The 25250-nt window shown below is 42.3% G+C and overlaps 1 protein-coding gene across 1 annotated transcript in view; it reads left to right on the top strand.

Moving 5' to 3' along the window:
• HS3ST5 (heparan sulfate-glucosamine 3-sulfotransferase 5) overlaps positions 1 to 19220 on the top strand; it is a 124090-nt gene extending 104870 nt beyond the window's left edge. The window contains exons 2-3 of the mRNA XM_066610936.1: positions 13306 to 13444; positions 18290 to 19220. Coding sequence (XP_066467033.1) covers positions 13338 to 13444; positions 18290 to 19220 — 1038 coding nt within the window. The 5' untranslated portion in view covers positions 13306 to 13337. The remainder of the gene's footprint in view (positions 1 to 13305; positions 13445 to 18289) is intronic.
• Positions 19221 to 25250: the final 6030 nt, after the last annotated feature.

The following is a 25250-nucleotide window of genomic DNA, read 5'->3' as shown; positions in this document are numbered from 1 at the left end:
ATCTTTGCCACTCTAAAGCTGTCTATTCCAATGTCTGGTGTCATATATGGCCAAATGCGCAAGATATAAATTGGTCACTAATTCATCAAGATTCACCAGTTCATTTCAGGCAAGCTACTATGGCTTACATACAGAAGAGCCATCAAACTGTGGTTTGATGCTGTAAACACACATAGAAACAGAGTGAGGGAGGGCTAGCCTCTCTCTTCCAAATTTCCTGTCCCATCACAGGACAGGGCAGTTTCCGCACTGCAGGAGGTAGCAAGATCACACTTGTCTTGGTACAATAATCATACCTAGATGCACATTCATGAGTAGACTGTGCAGCTTATTTCAGAACAGTCAGAGCACAACACAGAAGGAGATCTGTCAGAGAAATTATTTTACAGTCTACCGATAGCTACACAAACAAACAGATACTACTGTTGCTGCAGAGGTGATGGATCAACCTGTCAACCTTTAGGTGGGCCTCTCACTGCATGGATGGAAAAAGAACCCGAATTTAGGTGTACAACCTTTTTTTTTTTCTATCGCAGCCACTTAGCAGCTCCTCCTTCTGCCTCACTCTTGGGCTTTTGCTCTCTCGGAGTGTGGCGTAATGGATGTAACTGCCAGGGTCTGACTCATCTTCCAAACTGGTATAAACTCTCTGGAATAGAAAGTCTTAGAGTGCAATCCTATGCACATCTACTCCGAAGTTAGCCCCACTGAATTTAGTAGGGCTTAATTCCAGGAAAGTGTACACAGGATTGCAGCCTTAGCTATCTTTATCGCTCTGGTTTCCCTGTTATCACTTTTCAGCCTCAGAAAATCAAAGCTTAGTGGCTCCAGCTTCTGACCTTTCCCAGTCTCCATTCCCTCCATACTTGATAACCCCACTAGTTTGAGTACAACTAGTTTAAAATATTTATATACTGCCTTTCAAGACAACACAGCAAAAATAATAAGATCACTGTATCTGTATGTTCTAAAGGGGCTCACAAAGAGAAACAAGGGAGGCAACAGCCATCTGAGAGAGATATGGTGATCGGATGAACAGAGACTGTTGAGAAAGCCTTGCTAAATATAAGAGAATCAACGCTTTAAAAATATGCCTCTGCCCAGTTAGCAGCACTTCATGCTCTACCCTGGAGAGCTCAAGAGATAATTATTTGATGCCTTCCAAGTGGAAGCTGAGCAATTATGAGCAATACAGCTGGTAGTGTTGCAGACCACAGTTTGGGAGCAGTCATGAATCCCATGAGCCTCATAATAGACTGGCACATGGAACCAAAGTGCCAGGGAAAAAATAAATCAGAGGTTGTCCCACTGGATTTGGAATATTAGTCAATACTTTTTAGGCATTGGGAAACTTGTTTCTTCAGCTGTCTTCTTGCCTCCAGGTGCCTTTTTCATCAGGATATATTTAAGATTGCAGTTATTGGTGGGGAGACTGCTTGAAATTGACTTCAAATGCAAAGTAATTTTAATTTTTTTTCTCAAAACAACTTGCAAATCACCTTGAGATACTTTATGAATAGAAAAGGAGCATAAATAAAACTTGGATTCAATCTGAATGCAGTTAAATCCCCTTTTTGAGTGTATGGATTTCACTCATTCTTAAGCCTGGTTCGCATATTATTTGCCTCACACTTATGCATATGCTAGAGGTCATTGCAAAAGCAATTGAGCATAAGTTAGGCAATATTCTGTTGTTTGTATATAAATAAATGGTGCGGCCACATTTGGAATATTGTGTGCAATTCTGTTTGTCACATCTCAAAAGGATATTGTAGAGTTGGAAAAGGTGCAAAAGAAAGAAAAAGAAAATGCAAAAGAAATGCAAAAGAAAATGATAAGAGGGCTGGAACGCCTTCCTGATAGCTTCCTTAAAGCTACAACATTTGGGGCTTTTTATCTTGGGGGGGGAGGCAAGGGGGAACAAGACTGAGACTGGGGAGAAATTTTTCTTCCTCTTTCACAATACCAGAACCAGAGGCCATTCCATGAAACTGACTAGAGGGAGATTTAGGACAGACAAAAGGAAGTACTTCACACAGTGCATCATTAGTTTGTGGAATTCATTGCCACAAGATGTTGTGATGACCTCTAGCTGGGATGACTTTAAAAGGGGATTGGACCAATTCAGGGAGCACAGGTCTATTAATGGCTAGTTATCATGGATGGCTATGTGCCCCCATTAGATCCAGAAGCAGTATGCCTCTGAATACAAATTGCAGGCCAGTAATAGTGAGAAAGCAATGCTTTCTCTACTGCTTGTGAATTTAGTTTCTCAGATGCAGCTTACTGACCACTGTGATAAACAGAATGCTGGACTAGATGGACCTTTGGCCTGATCCAGTAGGGCTTTTCTTAGGTTCTTACTTACTTGAAGAAAATCTTCTTCAAGGATTTTCTTCGCTGTCCTGCTGAAGCATGACTTTGGAACTGCAACAGAAGGCATCTATCTCCGGACCAGATCAGACAGAAAGCTCTTCAACCTCTCCAGACTGAGAGCAAAGTCCAAAGTCCAGCTGAAATGTCTGTGTGACTTCCTCTTTGCCGACGATGCAGCTGTCACTACCCACTCTGCCAAAGATCTCCAGCAGCTCATGGATCGTTTTAGCAAGGCCTGCCAAGATTTTGGACTGACGATCAGCCTAAAGAAAACACAGGTCATGGTTCAGGATGTGGACTCACCTCCCTGCATTACAATCTCTGCGCATGAACTGGAGGTTGTCCATGACTTTGTGTACCTTGGTTCAATGATCTCCGACACTCTTTCTCTCGATACCGAGCTAAACAAACGCTTCGGTAAAGCAGCTACCACGTTTTCCAGACTCACAAAGATAGTCTGGTCCAACAAGAAGCTGACGGAACATACCAAGATCCAGGTCTACAGAGCTTGTGTCCTGAGTACACTTCTGTACTGCAGCGAGTCATGGACTCTCCGCTCACAACAGGAGAGGAAACTGAACGCTTTCCACATGCGCTGCCTCCGACGCATTCTCGGCATCACCTGGCAGGACAAAGTTCCTAACAACACAGTCCTGGAATGTGCTGGAATCCCTAGCATGTATGCACTGCTGAAACAGAGACGCCTGCATTGGCTCGGCCATGTCGTGAGAATGGATGATGGGCGGATCCCAAAGGATCTCCTCTATGGAGAACTCGTGCAAGGAAAGCGCCCTATAGGTAGACCACAGCTGCGATACAAGGACATCTGCAAGAGGGATCTGAAGGCCTTAGGAATGGACCTCAACAAGTGGGAAACCCTGGCCTCTGAGCGGCCCGCTTGGAGGCAGGCTGTGCAGCATGGCCTTTCCCAGTTTGAAGAGACACTTGGCCGACAGTCTGAGGCAAAGAGGCAAAGAAGGAAGGCCCATAGCCAGGGAGACAGACCAGGGACAGACTGCACTTGCTCCCAGTGTGGAAGGGATTGTCACTCCTGGATTGGCCTTTTCAGCCACACTAGATGCTGCGCCAGAACCACCTTTCAGAGCGCGATACCATAGTTTTTCGAGACTGAAGACCAATACAATACAATACCTACTTGATGACTGTGATGTGCAAATGTGCAAATGCTGAATGTGCAAACTAACTTCATTGAAAACCATTGCATTGGAAGTGAAGTGAGACAATACAAACAATTATGTTTATGGTCTTATGACAATGATGATTCATTCAGACATGCAACTCATCCCTTGATATTGCAATCACAGAGTTTGCAGTATGCAGCATGTGTGGATTATAGAGTATGACTGACTGCATATTTGGGAGTCAGGTTGAAATCCTGACCACACTGGCCAAAATTGGCCATTAAACCTGGGAACGTTCCCTGTTTGTGTGTTTTTCTGTGCTAAAAGGAAAGTTATTGTAAGGTAATGAAAAGCAAAGTCACTTTTCTCTCGCTCACCTGCACACAGCGTATGAATTGGTTTTCATGTCTGTATTGCTCCACTGCTACTGCATTCATTCTGTTATTTCAATACTATACAGTGTTCTTCCTGTGAAGAAATAAGTAGACTGCAGTATTCGTTTACCAGCTTGCTTTTCTGCTCAACATCACAAGCATATAGAATATTTATACACATGGCAAGTACTTTTGTCTGACCCCTCCCTTGTACCGTATGCTGACAAGGTAGGTCCAAGATGATCGACAGAGTTAATACAGAAGTTGTAACGTAGCATTAAACACATTTACAGCATGAATGGGTTTGCTGTTAGTTTCTTCCTCAGTGATTTCAACAGATATTAACATTTGCAATACTTATTGAACGTTGGCAGGTCTATTTCTTTAAAAATACTACCGTCAAAACAGATGAGAGGAAAGTGAGATTGAAATGGCTTCTGGTTTTAATTAATCTGAAACCATCTAACTGCCAGATTCTATGAGCCATGTCACTGCCAAACCCACCCACAAACGCATCATGAAGGATTGGGTGTAAAGGCTGCTATCCTTAAATTCAGGCTGGCCCAAGATGCTGTGCTGATAAAACCATTCAATGTCCGGCTATTGCATAATGAGATATAGTTATATAATAGCAACAAAAATGAGAAGCAGAAAGGTGAATGCTTATCAAGCTATATCATTCAGATCACAAAAGGAAAAGCTTGAAAAAGTATTGGCACAGGCAGTCTCTCCCTGGGCTGCCCAAGGTTCCCACAAAACCTGGTTCCATCCTGGTGTGCCTTTAAGGTGAACTTGTCCCTCCTCTCTTACTAAATGATTTTATAGTACCTTAAATTCTGCCACTCCCTGCATGGTTGCAACAATGCACCTTTACAAGGTCAGAGTGTATGCATCCATTATGTGACCGAATTGACAAAACCATCTTCTAGTTTGTTGGACTATACCAGCTCAGCAAGGTGCCTAAACACATTAAAAGTACTAGCGCAGCATAGCTTTATCAACATTATGTTCAGGTCCTACTGTGGAGGAATCGATGAGTCAGGTCCCTCTGCCTTACCTATCATCCCTATATACAGTAAAGTCTGCCAACTCAAATCAGCCTGTACACCAGTATATAAAGTCTGACTTTTTTATTCATTCCCCAAAGATATACATACTCATTCAAGATCCTGAGTGGGACTGAGTCTCAACAATGTTGTGCATTTGGCATCTGGTTGTATACACAGTACATACACATATCTGCGCAACATGATTGACAAGATTCTCCAAGCTGATCCCTGTGTCCAGCTAGTACAGGCTTTTCTTTGTCTGCCTACCTGGGACTGGACTGTATCATCTGAGGGATTGGCAAGTACTTTATTATTTATTTATTTGCAGGATTTTTATCCCACCTTTCTCCCACCCTGCATGGCTGATGGTCTGCATTTGACTTGGTGAATCAAAATTTGTGCAAGTTTTGTACAAAAAAAAAAAAAAAATTCAAGGGCTTGAGATATGGGAGTGATTCACTGGTCCCTTTTTAACATTATGGGTCAGAGGAAAGCAGAAGTACAAGTCTGTTGATGTACCTGGCTTCCGCTGACTGGCTTCTAATACACAAATCAGCCCTCATCAAACAGTGTTATGAATGCATTCTTCAAAGAACTCACAGCATATATACTGCCAGTATGTATTGGACAACATGTGACCCCTACTGGTGTGCAAGGATTCTATACAAATGTAAGACTGCTCTGCAAAGGTACCAATTTTTTTCTGCAATATTAATCATTATTTCATTTCTAGAAATAGTGACATTTTCATTTCATACTGTAAAACCCTCATCATGATGTTTTATAAGTATCATAACTCTTTCATGGAAAGTCAGTGACTGTTCTAACTTATTTCAGCATGATTAGAAATTGTAGGCATATAAAGCTATGCTTCTTAACAAACAGACTTAATATTAATGAATGAATGTTAACTAATTAACAGATTCCTAATGCATATAAAAACATTAAAACATAAGACCTGAGTCCTATAACAAAACAGAATTCACTGTGAGCTTCGCTAACATTGTAAATGTGTGCCTTAAGTTCTTGAGCCGAATTTAGATTAAAATATAAAGAAATGATAGAGAACTAGTATTCATAATTACTTCTAGGATTTGAGCACCCAGTAAAACATTAGTATTGTCCTTAGTTAAGAAAAAATTTCTGATGTGCTTTATTCCTTCAGATTTTTAATTATTATGCCACTAGGTATTCTCTAATTCAGCCATTTTCAACCACTGTGCCATGGCACACTGGTGTGCCGTGGATGATCTGCAGGTGTGCCATGAGAGTTTGGGGAAGGGTCATTTGTTAGTAGGGCCACTGGGGAATGTATGCCCCTGCTTTCAATGGGTTTGCCTTGTCAATTGTCAAAAAACTGATGGTGTGCATTGACTGTTTTAGTGCCTTGTCTGTGCACCATGAGATGGAAAAGGTTGAAAATTGCTGCTCTAACTGGTGTAACGGCTGAGTGAAATTTATACATATAGCTTCCAAAGGCTTGTTTTCCTTCACAGCCCAATCCTATCCTCCACCATTGACAAAAATGCAGCTTTGTTGATGGAGCCAGTGGTGCGGGGAGGGAACCAGAAGGCCAATCTTGGTAGCAGGGCCATATTATTCATAAGGCTGACTGGGCTGAAGCTGAAGCCTAGGGGCTTCACAGGGACTAGGGGCCTGCCTTTTTTTTTTTTTTTTTTTTTTTTTTTTTTTTTTTTGCTGAGGCACTGTTACCTGCACCCAGGGCTCCAGTGGTTAAAGTCACTTTGCTCTTACCAGCAATTCAGCACTTTGACTTCATCAAGAGACCCTCAAAATGGATGTAGGGCTATGTACTGTGGTCTAGTATTGACCAGGTGTCAGCTGTAGTAGGGTGAAAGATTGAAGTGCTGGAGAGGGCCTGAAATACCTGAAAGCCTAGGGGCCCAGACATGAATTAATACAGCCCGGCTTGGTAGGCCTCTTGACCGCCTGTAGGTCTTCTTGGACCTATACCACCCATCTAGTTGGTGTAAGTCCCAAGATAGAAGGGGAGTGGGGTGGACTGTAAAACAGGGATAGGATCTGGGGTGCACCTTTGCTGCCAAGATCCACCCCCTCCAGCCCTCTCCCTGTCCCCCATATACATTTACCAACACTGGCAGGGCTTCTGAAGTTTTGCCCAGCCGGAATGCAAGTTCTAACAGTTCAAGGCTCAGATAGGACTGAGTCATCAGTCTCATAAATGAGATAATCTTAACAAGAGTGGCTTTTTCCTAGGTATCCTGGAATAGTCAATCCATACAAAATCTTTAAGCTGAAGTAGCTGTGAGAAACAAGATGACGGCCACACTAAATGAGCTCATGGTCCATTTAATCTTCTTATCCTTCATATACTAAACAACTAGGAAAGAAACAACGTCCTGGCATGAGGGGAATTGTGCAGATGCACAATGGTCTACTGCAGTTGCTTCCTGTCTTCAACTCTTTTTGATTCCAACTTGTTATGACACCCATTTCCTGGCATTTCTCAGGACATTTCAGCAATCACGTTTCTAAGGCTTTTGGTGCATGTTAGGCTTCATTCGTTTTCCAGTGCTTTTGCACGGGAATGATTTTCGTGTGCTAGTAGCTCTTGACATGAATTTGAGCAGATTCCAAAACTCTTTTTATGTCATGGTTTATTGTGGGTTTGCATTTTTAGGCCACTTTCTGGATTTGGCCCAGAGTTAAAGGTGGAGTTTAAATGTATAAATTAAAATACCATAGAAAGCAAACATGGACTTGACAGGGAGAAACAAGATTAGAAGTACTGTACCAGGGTGCCCCAAGACTCCTCTGAAAATTCATTCTCCTATCCAGACTACTGTGTCATAGTTTTTGTAACATTTTCCTGCCAATCTGCACTGAAGTACTTCTAGGGTTAATGGTGTGAAGCTGCTTGAATTGCCTGTGGAACCTTTAAGGGAAGAGAAAACCCACACCACCCACAGAGCTAACCACGGTGTTATTTGCCCGTCCTCCCATATAGCCTAAGTTCTTACATACATAGAATGGAAGTTCTTTAGTTTCTTACTTGAAAGTATTTAGGAAAATGCCATCTAGGACTGATAGTTCATAGTTGTTCATGCCTTTCTTCTGTACTTTGTTCTTATACAGCAATTTGCAGCAGTTCTTCAGATTTATCACCTTAATAAGAGAAGAGGAGCTCAGGTGTTGGAATTTTCTCAACTGCTTTTCAGTGAAGGTGGCTGGAGATTATTCATGTAGCTTCACAGGCATCTGTCTTGGGTACACCATTCCCCCTTCATGCTCTAATAACCTGCTCTGTTCTGTTCTACTTCCTGTATCTGAAGTACAGTGTACTCTGTTATATTTTATTTAATCATATGGCAAAATGCAGCAGCATCTTACAAAGTTCAAAATATACAAAATACGTATATAAAACACAAACAACAAGCAACAAATTATTAAAACATGGTGAATAAAATAATGAATAAAATTATATGTTATATATGAGCAGTTACTAAGTGACTAGACTTATGGCTTAATATATTCCATTATATTGTGGGCATGTTACTGTAGAGTCCAGTGTAAGAAGAGGGCACAACACTCTGAAACAAGGGCTATGACAACACATTACCACCACACACCTGCCTCTACTAGGCAAATGTCCAAAATATGAAAATACTGTATCCATCAAGTAAGTTACAGGTTTTCAAAAAACACAGCCTTACACACAACCTCAATTTATTAACCGTATTAAATACGGTTAATAATAAATAATAATAATAACTATTAGTTGATTGTTTTTAATACATAAACTGCTTTGTGAAATACTCTTGTTGAAAAATGCTGTAACAACAACTAATTGCACTTGCATTATCCCCTCAGCTCCCTCAATATAGGGCCTTTCTTCTTTGAGGTGATTGATCATTTAATTTATGTAGACCTTGCCAACCAGCTCATGCAAAGGACATTTTATTAAAAATGGGTGCAACAGACTATAGGTGTAATAGACTATGACAAAATAGCATAGAATCCATTAAAACATGTGTAAAGTAGAAGAATTAGAGATAAACTGGAAATATTTCCACCCACGTCCATTGAGGCATCATTTGTTCTGTCCTACCCTGCATGAGGCATCAGATCAGGCTGGGGCAGTTGGTTGGTGCCAGAGCAAGCAGAGTGCAGGGCCAGAGACACACAGCTCACACAAGGCCTCTATTGCTCAGCATTCCAAGTCTGGAGGACCTCATGACCCCGTTTGTCAGGATTGTCTGGGATCAGCTGTCAGTGTTAGGATCCAAGTAGGAGTATTTTGCTTTACATCTGATTTGCTATTGGTGTGGAGTTTTACTGGTGTTTAGGGCAGGCTGCCACCACTGGCAGGTATAGTGCAGGACAGGGAGTAGGAGCAGGGGTATGGTGCCTGTTCTGAGATAACAAAACTGAGAGAGTCAAACTAGAGTCCGGGCTCAAGAGGCTGTCTAACTTGGGGAATCAGGCTTGTGCTCTCCCAGGTTTGCATCATGAAGTATATCTCAATGACTGTCAGGCTTCGGATGGGCTGAGCAACTTTCCAGGGCTTGGCGCTGAAAAACTGGAATCTCTAGGATGCAACTATAGGCTGGAGCCAGGGTGGTGTTGCCCAAGCAGGTTACATGTCTCCTTCAGGGTAGGTGCCTGAACTTAAGGGGGGAGGAGTTTGCTAGAAAGACCCACTGCTGTTGTAAATTGATTCATTGATATAGGTCAAAATATGTGGCCCTACTTACCCCAAATCATATGGTTGGGGGGGGGGGGTTACCTAGGCAAGATACATTTCTTATTTGACATTGCCTTATTCTTATTATCATATTACCCAGGGAGCAGCCTTATTGGTCCATCTAGCTAAATACGGTCTCCACTGATAGGCAGCAGCTCCTAAGGTTTTAGGCAGGTTTTCCTAGGTCTCAGCCCTACCTAGAGATGTCAGAGATTGAACCTGGGATCTTCAGTAAGCAAAGCAGGTACTCTTCCTATGAACAGCTATGACCTTTCCCCATAAAGGCATTTTGCTTTCTTTGACACAACTTCCTGTTTTTAGAGCAGAATCTTTTTAAACCCTTCCTTATTTTCTCTAGAATAAGTGTTAAAGACTAATTATCAAAAGAATATAGTAGACAAATTCAGCTACTGTATATACAATTAATTAGCTTCTGGTGAACATCACAAATGCTCATGTTTCATGAATCTTTCTTCTGTCAATGTCTTTATTTACTTGTTCTTGTTCAAGCAAGGTTGTCAGAGCTGATTCATACATTGTAATGAAAGCATGGTTGCCACCAAAAACCATTTTCCCATAGTTGTGGGCTCTATGCAGGTTGTAAAGTATGCTATCTCACGGAACATCATAATGCTAAAAATACAACTGTGAAAACATCTTTTGGGACAACTTCATATGGGACATTCATTTGGGACATCTTCATCTTAGCTCATCATATGAGCTAAGAGCATGTTTGACAAAAACCGTATGGCATCCTCACTAGGCCGATTTCAGCAACAGTTGTGCCTCTTCCATATTTTACAAACTGCTTTTCAGATTTTGTGCTAGTGGACTTTCCTATGAAGAATATATGCAATCCTAGCACTGTAAGTTAAAGAAGTACACATGCACACAAATGCCACAGCCTCTGGTTGGTTGTGCCAATCCCTTCCTCGAAATACTTCCTGGTAGCCTTTGCACACAGCTACACAGGAGACAGCCACCTGGAGGCTGCAGCCAGACACAGTAATTTGCACAGTGAGGGGGATTGCAAACCATGTTTTTTGTGTTTGCTCTTATCTGCGGTTTCTAGTATCCACAGAGGGTTCTGGATGGAACCCCTGTGGATACAGGGGCAGTCCTGTATTCATTGTTGGTTAAGCCGCACAGACACCTGCAGCCTTGTCTCCTAATGCAACTAAAATATGCAGGCACAGAGAAGTGAACTTAGGAATCAAAAGTGAGAAGCCTGCTGCTCAACCCTTGACACTGGCCCTTATATGGATGTGTAATAAAAAGTAACTTATCAGTCTGCTAGAATTGTATTTCTTGACCTTACATACATCTCTTTCTTACATATGCTTAAAAGATGCAATTTTCCAAAAGTGCGTGCATGTTCTCATATTTTTAGCTGATCTTCATCTGCCTCTGTTCATGTCTTCAGATATCACTGAATGTAGGATCCATGCATTTATTTATATAAGGAGGGAGTTACTTGAACAGGATTGCTTTTCATATGGATTAGAGCTTCTTGAGTTTCAAATTCAGAACCAGCATGTTCAATACTGTCCCATTTTCACTGATATGGGAAGCAAAGCAGCCTTGGACTCAGAACTGCAATCATGCTGCTCTTGTCACTATTATCATAACTTCCTTACTCTTCTCACAATTAAATCTGAGTTAAATAATAATTAACACTACCAACAGCACAATCCTATGCAGGTTTACTAAAAAAATAAATCTCACTGTTTCCTGGGACTGCTCCCAAGAAAGCATGCATAGGATTGCAGCATAAATCAATACAGATATTTTAAACTGTTCTTTTTTCCCAGTTTTGGGGGTCATGCGCTTACTCAGTGCCAGTTGTGAGATTCATCTCTACACCCGTAAAATATTGTTATGGCCTAACATCTCCCGTGTTTGTATTGCTTTGCTACAATTCACAGAAACAAGATGCAGAAAACTGTATTAAGAGTAATTAAAACAACAAAAAAGAAGATTGTTTTGCATCGTTGTTATTGCATATGGTTATTGCTGTTGCATAGATAGTTGTTGTATGGACATGTTGAGTAGAACTTGATAGTCAAGTCAGATCCTAGCTTTGTCTATGACATATTGCGTGGCTTTGTATAAATCCTTGAAAGGTTTCCTAGTCTGATTTCCATCTCCACTCAGTTGTTGAAAAATTGTTGGCCGAGTATCTCCATCTGTGTATTTTTGAAGATAAGGCCTCTTTTACTACGTATACAATTGAGGCTCTCTTCTGAGTCAGAATTTATTGTAAATAAACCACAGTTGTGTTTTACCAAAGTAGTGTTTGAAGATACTGCCTTGCTCCATAGATTAAAAGCCCCATAATTCAAGAGAGATTAACCATTCCGGTTAGAGCTGGTTTATATATTGATTAGAAGCAGGAATTTAGAATGTGGATGATTCATGTATCTTGCATCTAATGAAAATCCACTTAGGTTTTTATAGTATACTTGTCTGAGCTAATTGGTGGTCCCTGGTGATATCTTCAAGTAGATAATCCTTTCTCCAAGTAGAGTTATGCACCGTGGATGAGACAATTGTACTATCCTACCCCAGGCTTGTCAAACACTTGAGCATAACGTTTGTACCTATGAAACTAGACTCAGATCACAGTCGTATGGCACATGCATGTTTGGAATTAGCTGTATTGTTCAAATCTATGCTTACTGGATTTTCTCTGTGTAGTCCCTTTTCAAATAGTCCACATGGCAAAGCCAGAAGTGGGACAGACATGTCTGGTGATGCATGATCCCAGTTTTGTAAAGACTTTACTCAGGAATAAAATAATCTGAAATGGCCTTTTGACAGCACCTCTGTCCTAATCTCTACAGTGCCTACACCAAGAGTAACTCATGAGCTTTTAAACTAGCAGTCATACACTTTTTTGAGTTTTTGATGTAGATATTAGAATGGCAGACTCATGTGTTAGAATTGTATTATTGCCAAATTGGTATAAAGGAAGAGGTTACTGAAAATCTGGCATGGGTCAGGTCGTGAACCATGAGCTCGCTCATGCTTTTTCTCCACTTCTCCAGGACTTTTTTCTCTTCAGGGGCTTAAGGAGGAAGCAAACCACAATGGAAGGAAAATGGTTCTAGACTAGAGAAAAGTAATTCTGGGGGAAATGTAGGTGGAAGAAGGACTCGGCAGTGTCTCCTTTCGTTTTAGGATTTGCTTTAGATCAGTCCACATAGTCCATTAATAGCAATCCATGTTTTTATCTCCCTCTTTTTGGCAGATACCTCTGCAGCTAAAAGATTTGGCTTAAAAAATGCTGAATTCTTTCTCAAGTCATTGCAACTACAGTGTTATTTGGGTGACACTGAAATGCCCATGCTGCCCATGTAGCCAAAGTGGTGGCAGCAAAAGACTGCTGAAGAACCCGTGTGAGCCAATAATGTTGGAAGTTGGCGCACTATTGATTAAATTCTTAATTTAAGAATTTGTGGTAGATTCGTGTATTTGTGGCGACTGTATGTCTTCTGAGCAAGGGAAAATCAGCAAGGCTTAGTATGATGCAGGGGTGGGTTAATCTTTGGTAGGAACTGATTGATTGCCTGTTAATAAACATTAGCCTGTATCTTGCCACTTGCTCATGAGTGTTTTATGTATTCTGGTCCCTGCAGACTGAAGAAGTCCTGAAGATTGATGGAGGGCCATGCTATTCAAACAGCAGGCGTTGCTGAGACAGAAGCTCCTGGTGCTAGGCAGCCTTGCTATTGGAAGCCTCCTCTATCTAGTTGCCAGAGTTGGGAGCTTGGATAGGTAAGTCATCAAATTAGCACATATGGGCAACACTTACAAATGGCTTGAGGTTGAGGCTCTCCTACACAACTTCCTGTTAGGCTTCTGAAATAGGCTTCCAGCTCTTAGTCTGCTACGGATGTCTAGAAAGGCAATCTGCTGTAGTATTGATTTTCATTGTTATTTCCCTTCTGTTTAAGGGGGAGAGAGTGTGGGGGTAAACGGAAAGAGCTGCCGCTTGCCTGAGCCTGTGCATTCCTTCCTGCCATTTGTATTCTGCATGCATTGGCAGTTGTTTTCGGAAGGGGACAAAAGCGACATACAGTAAAACTGTTGTTCCGGTAGCTCATTTGTGTCTGTGTGCCTCCATAGGTTGACCTCTAGTCTCCACAAACAGTTATGATGTATTTATGCATCTTTCTTTCTGAAATTTATGAGTGGGCAATTAATGTGCTACAGAGGTAGTTAAAATTATGCATGAGCATGCAGAGTTTGCTTGTCAAGCTCCACATCCTATTGCACTTGAAAGATTGCTGCAGGGTTGGAGAATTTTAACTATGTTAATTTGCCATGATTTTGTTCTGGAGCTGGAAATTCTGGGTGAGAAAAAACTGGCTGGGAAGGATTTCCTATAGCAACCGGCAGCTGTGGCAATAAACTGGGCTCTGTTTTGTGCTTTTAACCAGAGAGACAAACACACACACACACACACACACACACACACACACACACACAAAGTACTAAAGATGTAACAGTACCGCATCGTTTTCAACTAGCATTGGCTCTGACCTGAATGATACTCCTTCTGGACTCCAGGATATAGTATGGTTCAGAGAGGCTCTTAATGTCGTCTGCAGATTAGTAGAAACATCCCATATATGAGATAGTTATTTTTATCCAGCTAGCTAATCTTTAAAATTGTACTGGAAATAAGTATTGGAAAATTGTACTGGAAATAATATGTGCAAAATAGCCATATCCAATTATGCCATTCCATGTATGGGATAAAAATTCCTTCTTTGCTCCTGGAGGAATTTGTCCTGTGTCCTGAGGCATGAAATTTAATTAACCTTATCACCAATCTAAGCTTGCACAGCTACAAATGTTATTAATGGTCATAAAATTATCCAGACACAGTACTTGACTCTTTGAACTCCTACAGTAGTGAATTCCTTAGGATCTATATATAATTTTGTTAATGGTGAGAAGGGATTATTTCGATCATCTTCTCCTTTTATCAAGCTGCAATGGATTTTTATTCACTAGTGAATCCTGTTCTGAAGTCCGGGTGCCTCAATGGCTCTTGAATTTCACTATATAATGTTGTGAAACGTGGCATCTTTAGACAAGCAGATCAATGTTACATGGCCATACACACACACCAGTCTCCCCCTGTTGGCTCCTGTAGTCACTGCTGACTGCAGTAATCACTTTGCATCTATTTAATCAGGCCCCAATCACTGCTGATGAAACTTCCCATTTTCACCAGTTTTTCTATTCTTATTTTTGTGGAATTACTATCTTATTCTCCATTACAGACATATAGAGCGTTAATCTAACCTAACCAGCTAGATTCACAATCAGTTGCTCCAAAGTTTGGAATGCTTACATTCATTTGGAAATCTTAACAGGTACATGTCACATGGAAGTAGGGTCTGTTTCTTACTTTCAAGTCACTTCTTGTTCTTACTTTCAAGTACTTCTTGAAACTTATACTTCTTGTACTTCTTTCTTACTTTCAAGTTAAGTATATGTTAAGATTTCAGACAAAATCAGGTGTCAAAATGCTTAACAGCAGCCTGTCATTTGTTTAATGGCCCACAGCAGAGTTGTATTTTGGCTTCTTCACCTTTTGGCTTATAGTCCACAATCCCTCTGTGTGACCTAAAGCAGTGGTTCCCAGATTGGTGGGTCGCAACCCACCAGGGGAACTGGAAATGGCCATTCCCCCTGAAGGGAAGTAGCTCAAGAATCAAGCCCCAATGGCACCATAGTGATTGTAGTGCCACAGGACCCAGGGACATCCCCATGCACTTGGGGGTGTCCTGCAGCCTCCTGGAGGGTCCCAGAGGCTTGTAGCCCCCTCTGCAACCCTCTGTATGGTTGCAATGAACTCCAACCTGCTATCTGAGCTCACTTCTGGATTGCCCAATCGCAAACCAGAAGTGAGGTCCAACAGCAGAACAGAGCTCACTGCAGCTGTGCGGAGGGTCACAGAGATGGCTGCAAGCCTCCAGGAGACTGCAGGATGCCCCAGGTATGAAGGGATATCTTTGGGTTCTTGCAGCACCGCAATCACTGCAGCACCGTCAGGACCACCCCCTGCTCCCACCCTGTTCCCCCCCCCCCAAAAAAAACTCTTGGACGAGTTTGGGAACCACTGAGCTGAAGGCTCCTCCACTTGTCATAGAGTGGAAGTTGCCAATTCCCTCCATCCATCTGCATCTGCCTATACAGCTCCAGAGTGATTATCCGCAGTTTCAGGGCCCACGGTTTTATCTAACTGCAGGTTCCAAACCCACAGGTTCAGCTGAACGTGGTCCCCCTCCAGTCTTATCCGGAGAGTTTTCTGATGGCCAGGGAGGCTGTACGCATCCGACCCAACCCTTAGAAGGCCTTCTAAGGCTCCAATAGGCTGATAACTGCAACTTCTGGTTTTTGGCCGAAGTTGCAGTTTTTGGCCTTCTTGACACCTTAGGCCAGGGGTGTCACTCATTTCATACCGAGGGCCAAATGGCATTCATGATGCCTGCTGAGGGCCGGAAGTGAGGTCATTAGGCAGGAAGTGATGTCATTAAACAGGTCATAATAAAAAACAAGCACTTTTTCTCACTTAGGAATTCATTAACTACAAATGACAGAGGAGAAAACACGCAAATCTTTATCATATTTCAAGATATGGGAGAGCCCAATTTTCGTGGTGGCTGCCCTTTTAGCAGTAATACCTCAGTACTGCTCAGCAGCTAAGAGCCTGAGGGCTGGATAAAAAGCTTCCGCTGGCCGCATCCAGCCCCCTGACCTTATGTTTGACACCCCTGCCTTAGGCTTTCTGAGGGTCAGGGACGCTTCTCCAGAACTCTGAAATTTTCAGTGGATTACAAAGTGCCTGACCCACAGATTTCATTAGCTGTGGGAGTTCTATGAATGAAAAGCTGACTCTGGAGGATTGTTATAATGGTTAAAAATATGTATACACTATTTTTTCAAACAAAAGTTAACAAAGCAATTACACAGCAAAAGAAAAAAGAAAAGAAAAAGAAAAAAAAGTTGACTCCCTGTCCCTGAACACGTTTGAAACATGTAATGTATAGAATATATGAAGCAACTAAATGTTATGAACATTCTCACACATTTTGGTAGAACCTAATCTAAATACTCGTACAGTAAACCCAGAGTCATCAGCAGATTTACAGCCCAGTCTTATCCCCGGTGGCTCTGTCAAGTACAGCACACCAAAACGGCTACCACTGCATCCAGCAGCACCATCGGAGGTCTCCTCAGGGAAAGCCCCAGGCCCTGCAGTAGGTCTTCTGAAGTCTGCACTAGCTATTTTGAGAGCCTCTGTGTCGAGCTTTTCAGCCCAACATGGAGGATAGGATCCAGCAGGGCAGGGCAGGGCAGAGCCCCACCAGTCCCATCCCCCTCCAGTGCTGGTTCCTTCCTCAGCCCATTCCGCCCACTCCCCATCTTCCCCACCCCAAAAATACTGCAGGCTGGTGCTGCAGGAGTGCTGGCTGGCCCTCCGTGGGGAGCCGAGGCTCAACACTAACTGGGGCTGGCCCAGTGCTGGCAGCCTCTCCTCTTTGAATGCAGCAGATGCGCCTTACGGTACGTTTGCAACACCCAGCACTGGAGCTCAGCACTAGCGCTAATGGGATTTAGATTTAGACCTGCAGTTGGATATTTGATTTCAAATATAGCCATTGAGGCTGTTTAGACCCCCCCCAATATGTGTGTACCATAGAATACAAATTATTCTAAATAACATTTCCGTCATTTTGAAGAATCATGCAGCGTATGATCCAAATAGTTTTCTTTTAATCCACTTTTATCCAGAGAATAAAACAATGGATAATACAAAGACAAAAAAATAAAATAAAATGCCAAACAGATTGCATATATCCAGAAACACAGGAATATCTGCCAGAATTTTCTGAAGATATTCAGCAGGCCTTGTCAGTCATTATTTATCTTGTGCAGTTGTATAGGACAGCTTTCTTATAGCCTGCTCCTAACCTATTTAGCCTTTACTCCTATAAACAGTGTGTATAGGACTGCATTATTCCCAACATGTGTAGTCTGTATACAGTATATGTGACAGTTGATTCATCTGCATGTACAGTTATTCACAAATTAATGCCATTAATGCAGGGTGAGGGCGGAAGGACGCAGTCCCAGGGGCGGGCAGGGAGTGGGAGGCAGGGCTGGAATCTGGCTGTTATGCCAGATCCCAACCCCCGTTCCCAAGCAGCAGGAGCAGTCTCCTCTGACTTGTGCAACCTCAGGAGGTGGTGCAAGTCCAAGGAGACCCATAGGGGCTGCAGTGGCTTACCAGGAGGTAAGGAGAAGAGTTTCCCTTTACCTCCGGCTGACCCACTTTGGGCACCTATCCTGTGCTGAATACAGCGCAATCTTGGCTTGCCTATTCCAGCGCAAGATAGGATTGCGCCCTGTAGAACCTATTTTCTGTGCTCATTCATGAGCAACGTTACTGTTGATTCAACTCCAACGCAAGAACAGTAGCCCATATTTGGTATGCTAACAGTTTTGATACATCAGTTGCATACAGATGATGACTATTGTCAACTGTACAGAACATAAACAACCTTTTTTTTAAAAAAAAAATGTATGTTTTGATTATTGCAGACTGCAGCCCATTTGCCCGATTGATGGTCGCTTTGGACTTCACAGCCAAGATGAAATTCCACTCCGAGCTCTACAGTTCAAGCGTGGATTATTACACGAGTTCCGGAAGGGCAACGCCAGCAAGGAGCAAATTCGACTTCACAGTTTGGTTCAGCAGATCCCCAAGGCCATAATAATTGGGGTGAGGAAAGGAGGCACCCGAGCACTACTGGAAATGCTGAATCTCCACCCAGCAGTGGTCAAAGCTTCTCAAGAAATCCACTTCTTTGACAACGATGAAAACTATGGCAAGGGCATCGAGTGGTATAGGCAAAAAATGCCGTTTTCTTATCCTCATCAAATAACAATTGAGAAAAGTCCTGCCTACTTTATCACCGAGGAGGTACCTGAAAGGATTTACAAAATGAACTCATCCATCAAATTACTGATCATTGTCAGGGAACCAACAACAAGAGCTATTTCTGATTACACTCAGGTGCTGGAGGGAAAGGAAAGGAAGAATAAGACCTACTACAAGTTTGAGAAGCTGGCAATTGATCCTAATACCTGTGAAGTGAACACTAAATACAAGGCGGTAAGAACGAGCATCTACACAAAACATCTGGAGAGGTGGTTAAAATACTTTCCCATAGAGCAGTTTCATATTGTCGATGGTGATCGTCTCATTACAGAACCACTGCCAGAACTCCAGCTGGTGGAGAAGTTCTTAAATCTTCCTCCAAGGATAAGTCAATATAATTTATATTTCAATGCCACCAGAGGGTTTTACTGCTTGCGTTTTAACATTGTCTTTAACAAGTGCCTGGCAGGAAGCAAGGGACGCATCCATCCAGAGGTGGACTCCTCTGTCATTACCAAATTGCGCAAGTTCTTTCACCCTTTTAATCAGAAATTTTACCAGATCACAGGGAGGACATTTAACTGGCCCTAAAGTAAATTTCATACAACACTGTGTGTTGCACCCAGAGATATGCAACCGTGTCTCTACTAGAGTAAAATATGCACTTTTTCGTATACACAGCTATTCCAAGTAACCCTTTTTCATGTGTACTTGTACATATGCAGTGTGTGACCAAATATAAGTTGGGATCAATTTTCTACAGAGCAGTGAATAACATAAAATTTACTCTCTGCATAATTGGATCATTTAATGCTATACAGTTAAATGAGAAGACGTCATTTAAAGAAATTAACTCAGCTATTTAGTTCAAAGGGTCAGTACTCTATTTGCTCTGTAAAATTTAATACCAAACATATCTGAGGGAAGACAGAATATTACTGTAGAATTCATTACAAAAATTATGTTGTAAGGTCTAAGATGGGCTATTATGGATATACATTGCTAAAAGAATATTGACCTTTTAAACGGTGCAAATTTACACTTCAGACTTATACTGGTTTAACAGTTATTCCCTCTCCCCAGGGAACTGTACTTCTGTTGAGTAGACATCTAATGCAGAATTTTCATCACCATCACCAAAATAGACTTTTCAGGCAGGGAATTTAAACTGGTATAAAACCAGTGTAAGTTTGCAGTGTTCATATGCCCTAAGCGTGATGCTGAGTTGTTCTAATGGATCTCTTTTCCTATTATTTGAAAAGAAAATCTCTCATGCAATCAACATTGTTTCAAATTTCCTGTGGTGAGTTTGCACTATTGTTGCCTTTTTTATTGTATGGATCATCTTGGCACTTGTAGCATGTCAATCATATGTCCAAAAGCATTTTTTTTCCTTCTATGCTTGTATGTCCACAAAGAGAAACCTGCTGTACATAATGTATATTGTTTGTAAATACTGGTTTCACACTAAGTAATTCTATTTTGTAAACTGAATATGGCTATTTAATTTATCGTGAAAATTAAATTTATTGTGGTATTTAAAAATGGAATGGATTAAAATTGCTATATGTGCAAACACCTTTTCCTGTTTCTTTGATTAATATTGTTTTGCTTCTCAGTAAAAAGTGGGATTTGGGCTTTCCCAAGAATCCCCATTCTTCAACAACCTTATTAACACCAATCAATTCATACAGAAGATTCAGTTTAAGGCTATTTATAAGACAAACTGTTTAAGTGATGCCTTGTATATTGCATGAGGACACCACTATGACACTTTTTTATTATGCCAGTCCTGCAGGAGGAGTTTGCTTGGAGGCAGGATATAAAAAATTTAAATAAATAAAATAAGTAAGTACTGAAGATTCAGGTACTAGGCACACCCCAAAGAAACTAGAAGATGCAAACCAACTCCATCTAGTCTGTTGGAATTTTGTCATTCAGTGGAAGGTAGACATGTGCTTCAGAATGCAGTCTATGGAAGTATGCTTTGCTGGAACGTACTTTTGCATATAAGCTCCTAAATTCAACAAAATAATTAGCATGCATAGCAGTGCTTTCCTGTTTGTTTCTATGAGATGGGTAAAAGTCTTATGTATCAATCTTTGACATAGCTAGAAACAGGATCCCCTGAACGACTGGTTCCAAAGAGACCCTTTGGAGATGATGAGACCCCAAGAGTAGAGATGTTTGTTTCCGATAAGATAGGATTACAGACTAAGTCTTATTGAATACCATGGACTTCCTTGTGAGTAAAATAAATAACACCATTTTCAAACATCTCTGCTTAGGACAGAGGTTTTCAATCTGGGGTGTCGCAAAGCACCAGACTAAGAAGCCCTGCCTCTGGCCCCTTAAGCTATCATAATAACTGTGACTGACACAGGGCAAGCACATCAGGCTCCAGAATTTCTCTTTTAAAAAACCCTCCCTCTTTTGTGCTGCACTGCAAGCGACAAACTAAAAAGAAACATATTCCTAAGCCCTTGGTTCGCAAACTTCTCGGGAGTTTGAGACCCAGGGTAAGTGTGGAGGGAGAGAGGCTAAGGCAGCAATGCTATCCCCACAATCATGCTACTGATGGGGATGGGAAAGTTTTTTGTTTTTTTACTTATCTTCAGCCAGCACCAGAGTCTGGTGGGTAGGTCCAGGAAGCCCTCCACAGGGCTCCCCACACCGCCAAACATCTACAAATAACCAAAAAATGGGCACTTCCGGATTTCGTCATAAAACCGCAAGTGTCCTTTTTGTTAATTTTAGATGTTTGGAGATGCAGGAAGCCCTGCAGAGGTCTCACTGGATCCCCCAGTGGCTGAAGGTAAGTTAAAAAAAAACTCCCATCCCCAGCAGCAGTGCAATTCTGGGGATTATGTTGCTGCCTTAGCCCCTCCACCACACGCACTCACCTCAGGTCTCAATATCCCGAGAAGTTTGAGAACCAAGGACTTAGGGTGTCTCTTTTTAGTTTGTCGCTTGCATTGCAACGCAAAAGAGGGAGGGGTTTTTTAAGATAAATTCTGGAGCCTGATGTGCCTGCCCTGCCAACTGTCAATCATAGGTATTGTGATTGGAAAAAGGCCTCTCTAAAACTGCTTTGTAGGTAGTGGGGTAGCCCAGTACTATGCTACAGCAGTGGGCTACAGTATGGGCTACAATGGGCTACAGCAGTGCTGAAATGGCCACTGCTGATCCTGCAGGGTCAGGGAAGCTGCCATAGGTCTCCTTGGGGGGAAGGGGACATTTGTGACACCCAACACTGGCGGTGTGACCATACAGCCGGGACTGAAGCCCTTAAGATGGGCTCTTAGTCTAGCCCAGGGGTCTCCAAACCCTGACCTGGGGGCCAGACGCTGCCCACAGCAAGCCTCTTTCCAGCCCGCATCCAACCTCTTATCCCCTGAAAGCCTCTGGCCTACTCAACTGAACATGACCAGAACTATGCTCTGATTGTGTCTGGAGGATATTCTGAGGGCCAGAGAGGTTGAATGAATGGGCCCACTCATTCAGTTATTTACTCAATTAAGTTCCATCTCTAATTCATTTATTTAAATTTTATGCTCGTATTTAATTTTTTTTCTGACCCTCCACACCACGCCAGGTATTTGATGTGGCCCTCTGGTCAAAAATTCTGGAGACCCCTGGTCTAGCCAATAAAAAGCAATTATGAGTTAACTTTTTTAACCCTTCACCAGTACATTGCATTTAAAACCCATCACCTGTGTAATGCACACTTCAAAAAGACGCTTTCAGATTACAGGTCTTCACAATAACACATTAACAGCCCTATCCTATCCTCTACTCCTGACAATGATGCAGCCATGCTTCCTGAGTGTACACTGTATTCAATGGTAGGGGGAGCGATCAGGGGGTCGACCAGATGTAAGCAAAAATATATTCTATTTACTTCTGCATAAGTCTCCTAGTGGCCACGTGACTCCTTTGACCGACACCAGCATATAGCTGGCACAAGTTCAAGGAGAGAAAAGGAGTGGAGGCAGGTTCAAAAAGAGGGAATAGGTTTCTGGCACGGCTGGTGCCACAGGGATCCAACCCCTGCTTCCCCCCCCCCCTCAAATGACACATCCCCATGAAACACACTCACCATCCACTTAATGTCCCCAGTGGGGTCTCCTGGGGCTGCAGAGACATGTGCTATACTTCTGCCCATTTGTAGCAGTGGCCTGGAAGTGTGCCACAGTGGCCCAACTTTTGGGCTGCCACAAAAGGCCTTGCACTGACAGAACATGAGTTCCAACAGCGCACGGTCGGATAGGATTGGTTCATATAAGTTGCCCATGAGAAAGAAGACATTACTGTGAAAGACCCAAGGCCGAAATCCTAACCCACTTTCCAGCACGGGCATAGCTTTGCCAATGAATTGTGTGCTGCATCCCTCAGTTGGGTGTCACTCACAGAGGCCTCCTCAAAGTAAGGAAATGTTTTTTTTCCTTACCTTGCAATTGTACTGCCCTTATGTCATTGCTGGAAAGTGGGTTAGGATTGCACCCTAAGAGATATAACTGAATAAACATGCAGTTGTTGAAAATGAGCACAACAGGCAAACATAATTAGTGAAGACCAATAGGCAGCAACTGTTACCCTGTGCATGCCCAATCTCGTCTGATCTCGGAAGCTAAGCAGAGTCAGGCCTGATTAGTACTTGGATGGGAGACTGCCTGGGAATACCAGGTGCTATAGGCTTATACCATAGTCTTTCGAGACTGACGGTTGCCAACCAGTAGGAGTTTTACGTAGAAGGTGGTGACGCTTGAAAAAGGAAAGATTTTGTATAAGATTACTTTAAAACCAAGGAAGTCACAATGCACTTGCTAGTCCACTGGATAAAATGAAAAAGCTCAGTCCAGAATCATGTTACACACACATAAAAGAGAGAATAGAGAAAAAAGAAAATCAAAGATTTAGAAACCACCGTGCTAAACAAGTCCAATGTAATGACTTAGGTTGACATATACGTGAACTGTTATTATAATAGATCACATATATGTCAACCTAAGTCATTACATTGGAAGATCAAAATCTTCTCTTGCAGAATCCTGCTTTCGAAACAAGATCCTCATTGGACCCTTCTGGATGATATTTCGAGTTAGCTGGTTACAACAAAACTAGCATAATTTATTAGAGGATTAATATCCAAATTTGGTGTCACATCATTTGACACTACAAATACCATGGTAATCTATCTTTTTTTACATACATACATACATAAGGCCTTTATTGGCATAGAGCCATCTTTTTTAAAAAAAATCAAAGCTTAGAACTGAAATGCAGCTCAAACATATAAGATTGTTTTCTAATATCCCTGTCACCTGAAAGAAAGGGAAGGGAAGCAAGCAGGAAGGGGATTGTTGTGGCTTCTGCTTGCCATATCTCCTTCCCATAAAAGAAAGTGAGCCAGAGAGGAATTTCAGTGGTGGTACCGGTAGGGTGCCACCACTCTGATCCCCTTCACACTGGTTTCCCTTCCCTTGTGGGATGGAGAGCAAGATGGGGAAGAGAGAGATAATATAAGAGAGAGATAACGGCAGCAGTGACCAATTTCATCCCGTGGCCAGCTGGGGGAGAGGCTGTAGCCCAGTGGTGGAGCACATGCTTTGTATCAGAGGTCTCCAAACCCAGGCCCGGGGGGTCAGATGCGGCCTGCGGCGAGCCTCTATCCAGTCCGCAGCCAGCCTCTTGTCCCCTGAAAGCCTCTGGCCCACTTGGCCGAACATGACTGGAACTGTGCTCTGGTTGTGTCTGGAGGGTTGCATCTGGTCTGAAGGGCCAGAGAGGTTGAATGAATGAGCCCATTCATTTATTCACTCATCTAAGTTCCATCTCTGATTTGTTTATATACATTTTATATTTAAATTTTTTTCCCGGCCCTCAACACTGTGCCAGATATTTGATGTGGCCCTCTGGCTGAAAAGTTTGGAGACCCCTGCTTAATATGAAGAAGGTTCCCAGTGCAATCCTTGGTATCTCCAGTTAGGGCAGACAACTATTCTGATCTGAAACCCTGAAGTGCTGCTGCCAATCATGATTGATAATACGAAGCTAGATGGTCCAAAGATCTGACTCAGTAAAGTCAGCTTCTTGAGTTCATATGATCATCTTCCTGGCTCTTTGCTTCTAAACGGCCTGAGCTGGTAGAACCTATGAGGAGAACAAAAAAAGGAAGTCTTCTTTGGCTTTTTCCCCCCAGCTTCACTCAGCTAGTCTGCTTAGAAGCAAAGCACCTAAAAGAATTGGTGGGGACGGAGAATTGTTGGCAATGACAAATTAAGAAAAGGCACATCATGTAGGAAAGTCCAGATAGGAAGCTTCACATGAGCCTTAAATAACACTTTCTGTAATGTCTGAATATAAGGAAAGACAGTACTAGGGTATTTGTGACCTGAATGACTGTGTCCTGGTCAAATGCATTCCAGCCATTGTCGTCCCTGGGCGTTCGTGTCTGGGTTTGTTTGTTTGGGTCCTGATCATTTGCATCCCACAATAACTGGGCAACAAACCCCATATATCCTAAGCCTCTTAGCCCATCCCTAACCCGACCTTTGCATTTAAAGAATAAGTACATCTAATATACAGTAAATATGCATATACTGGGACACAAATGTTTGG

This window comes from Tiliqua scincoides, chromosome 1, assembly GCF_035046505.1.
Source record: "Tiliqua scincoides isolate rTilSci1 chromosome 1, rTilSci1.hap2, whole genome shotgun sequence".
Lineage (NCBI taxonomy): Eukaryota > Metazoa > Chordata > Lepidosauria > Squamata > Scincidae > Tiliqua > Tiliqua scincoides.
This window is presented reverse-complemented; position numbering and strand designations above follow the sequence as displayed.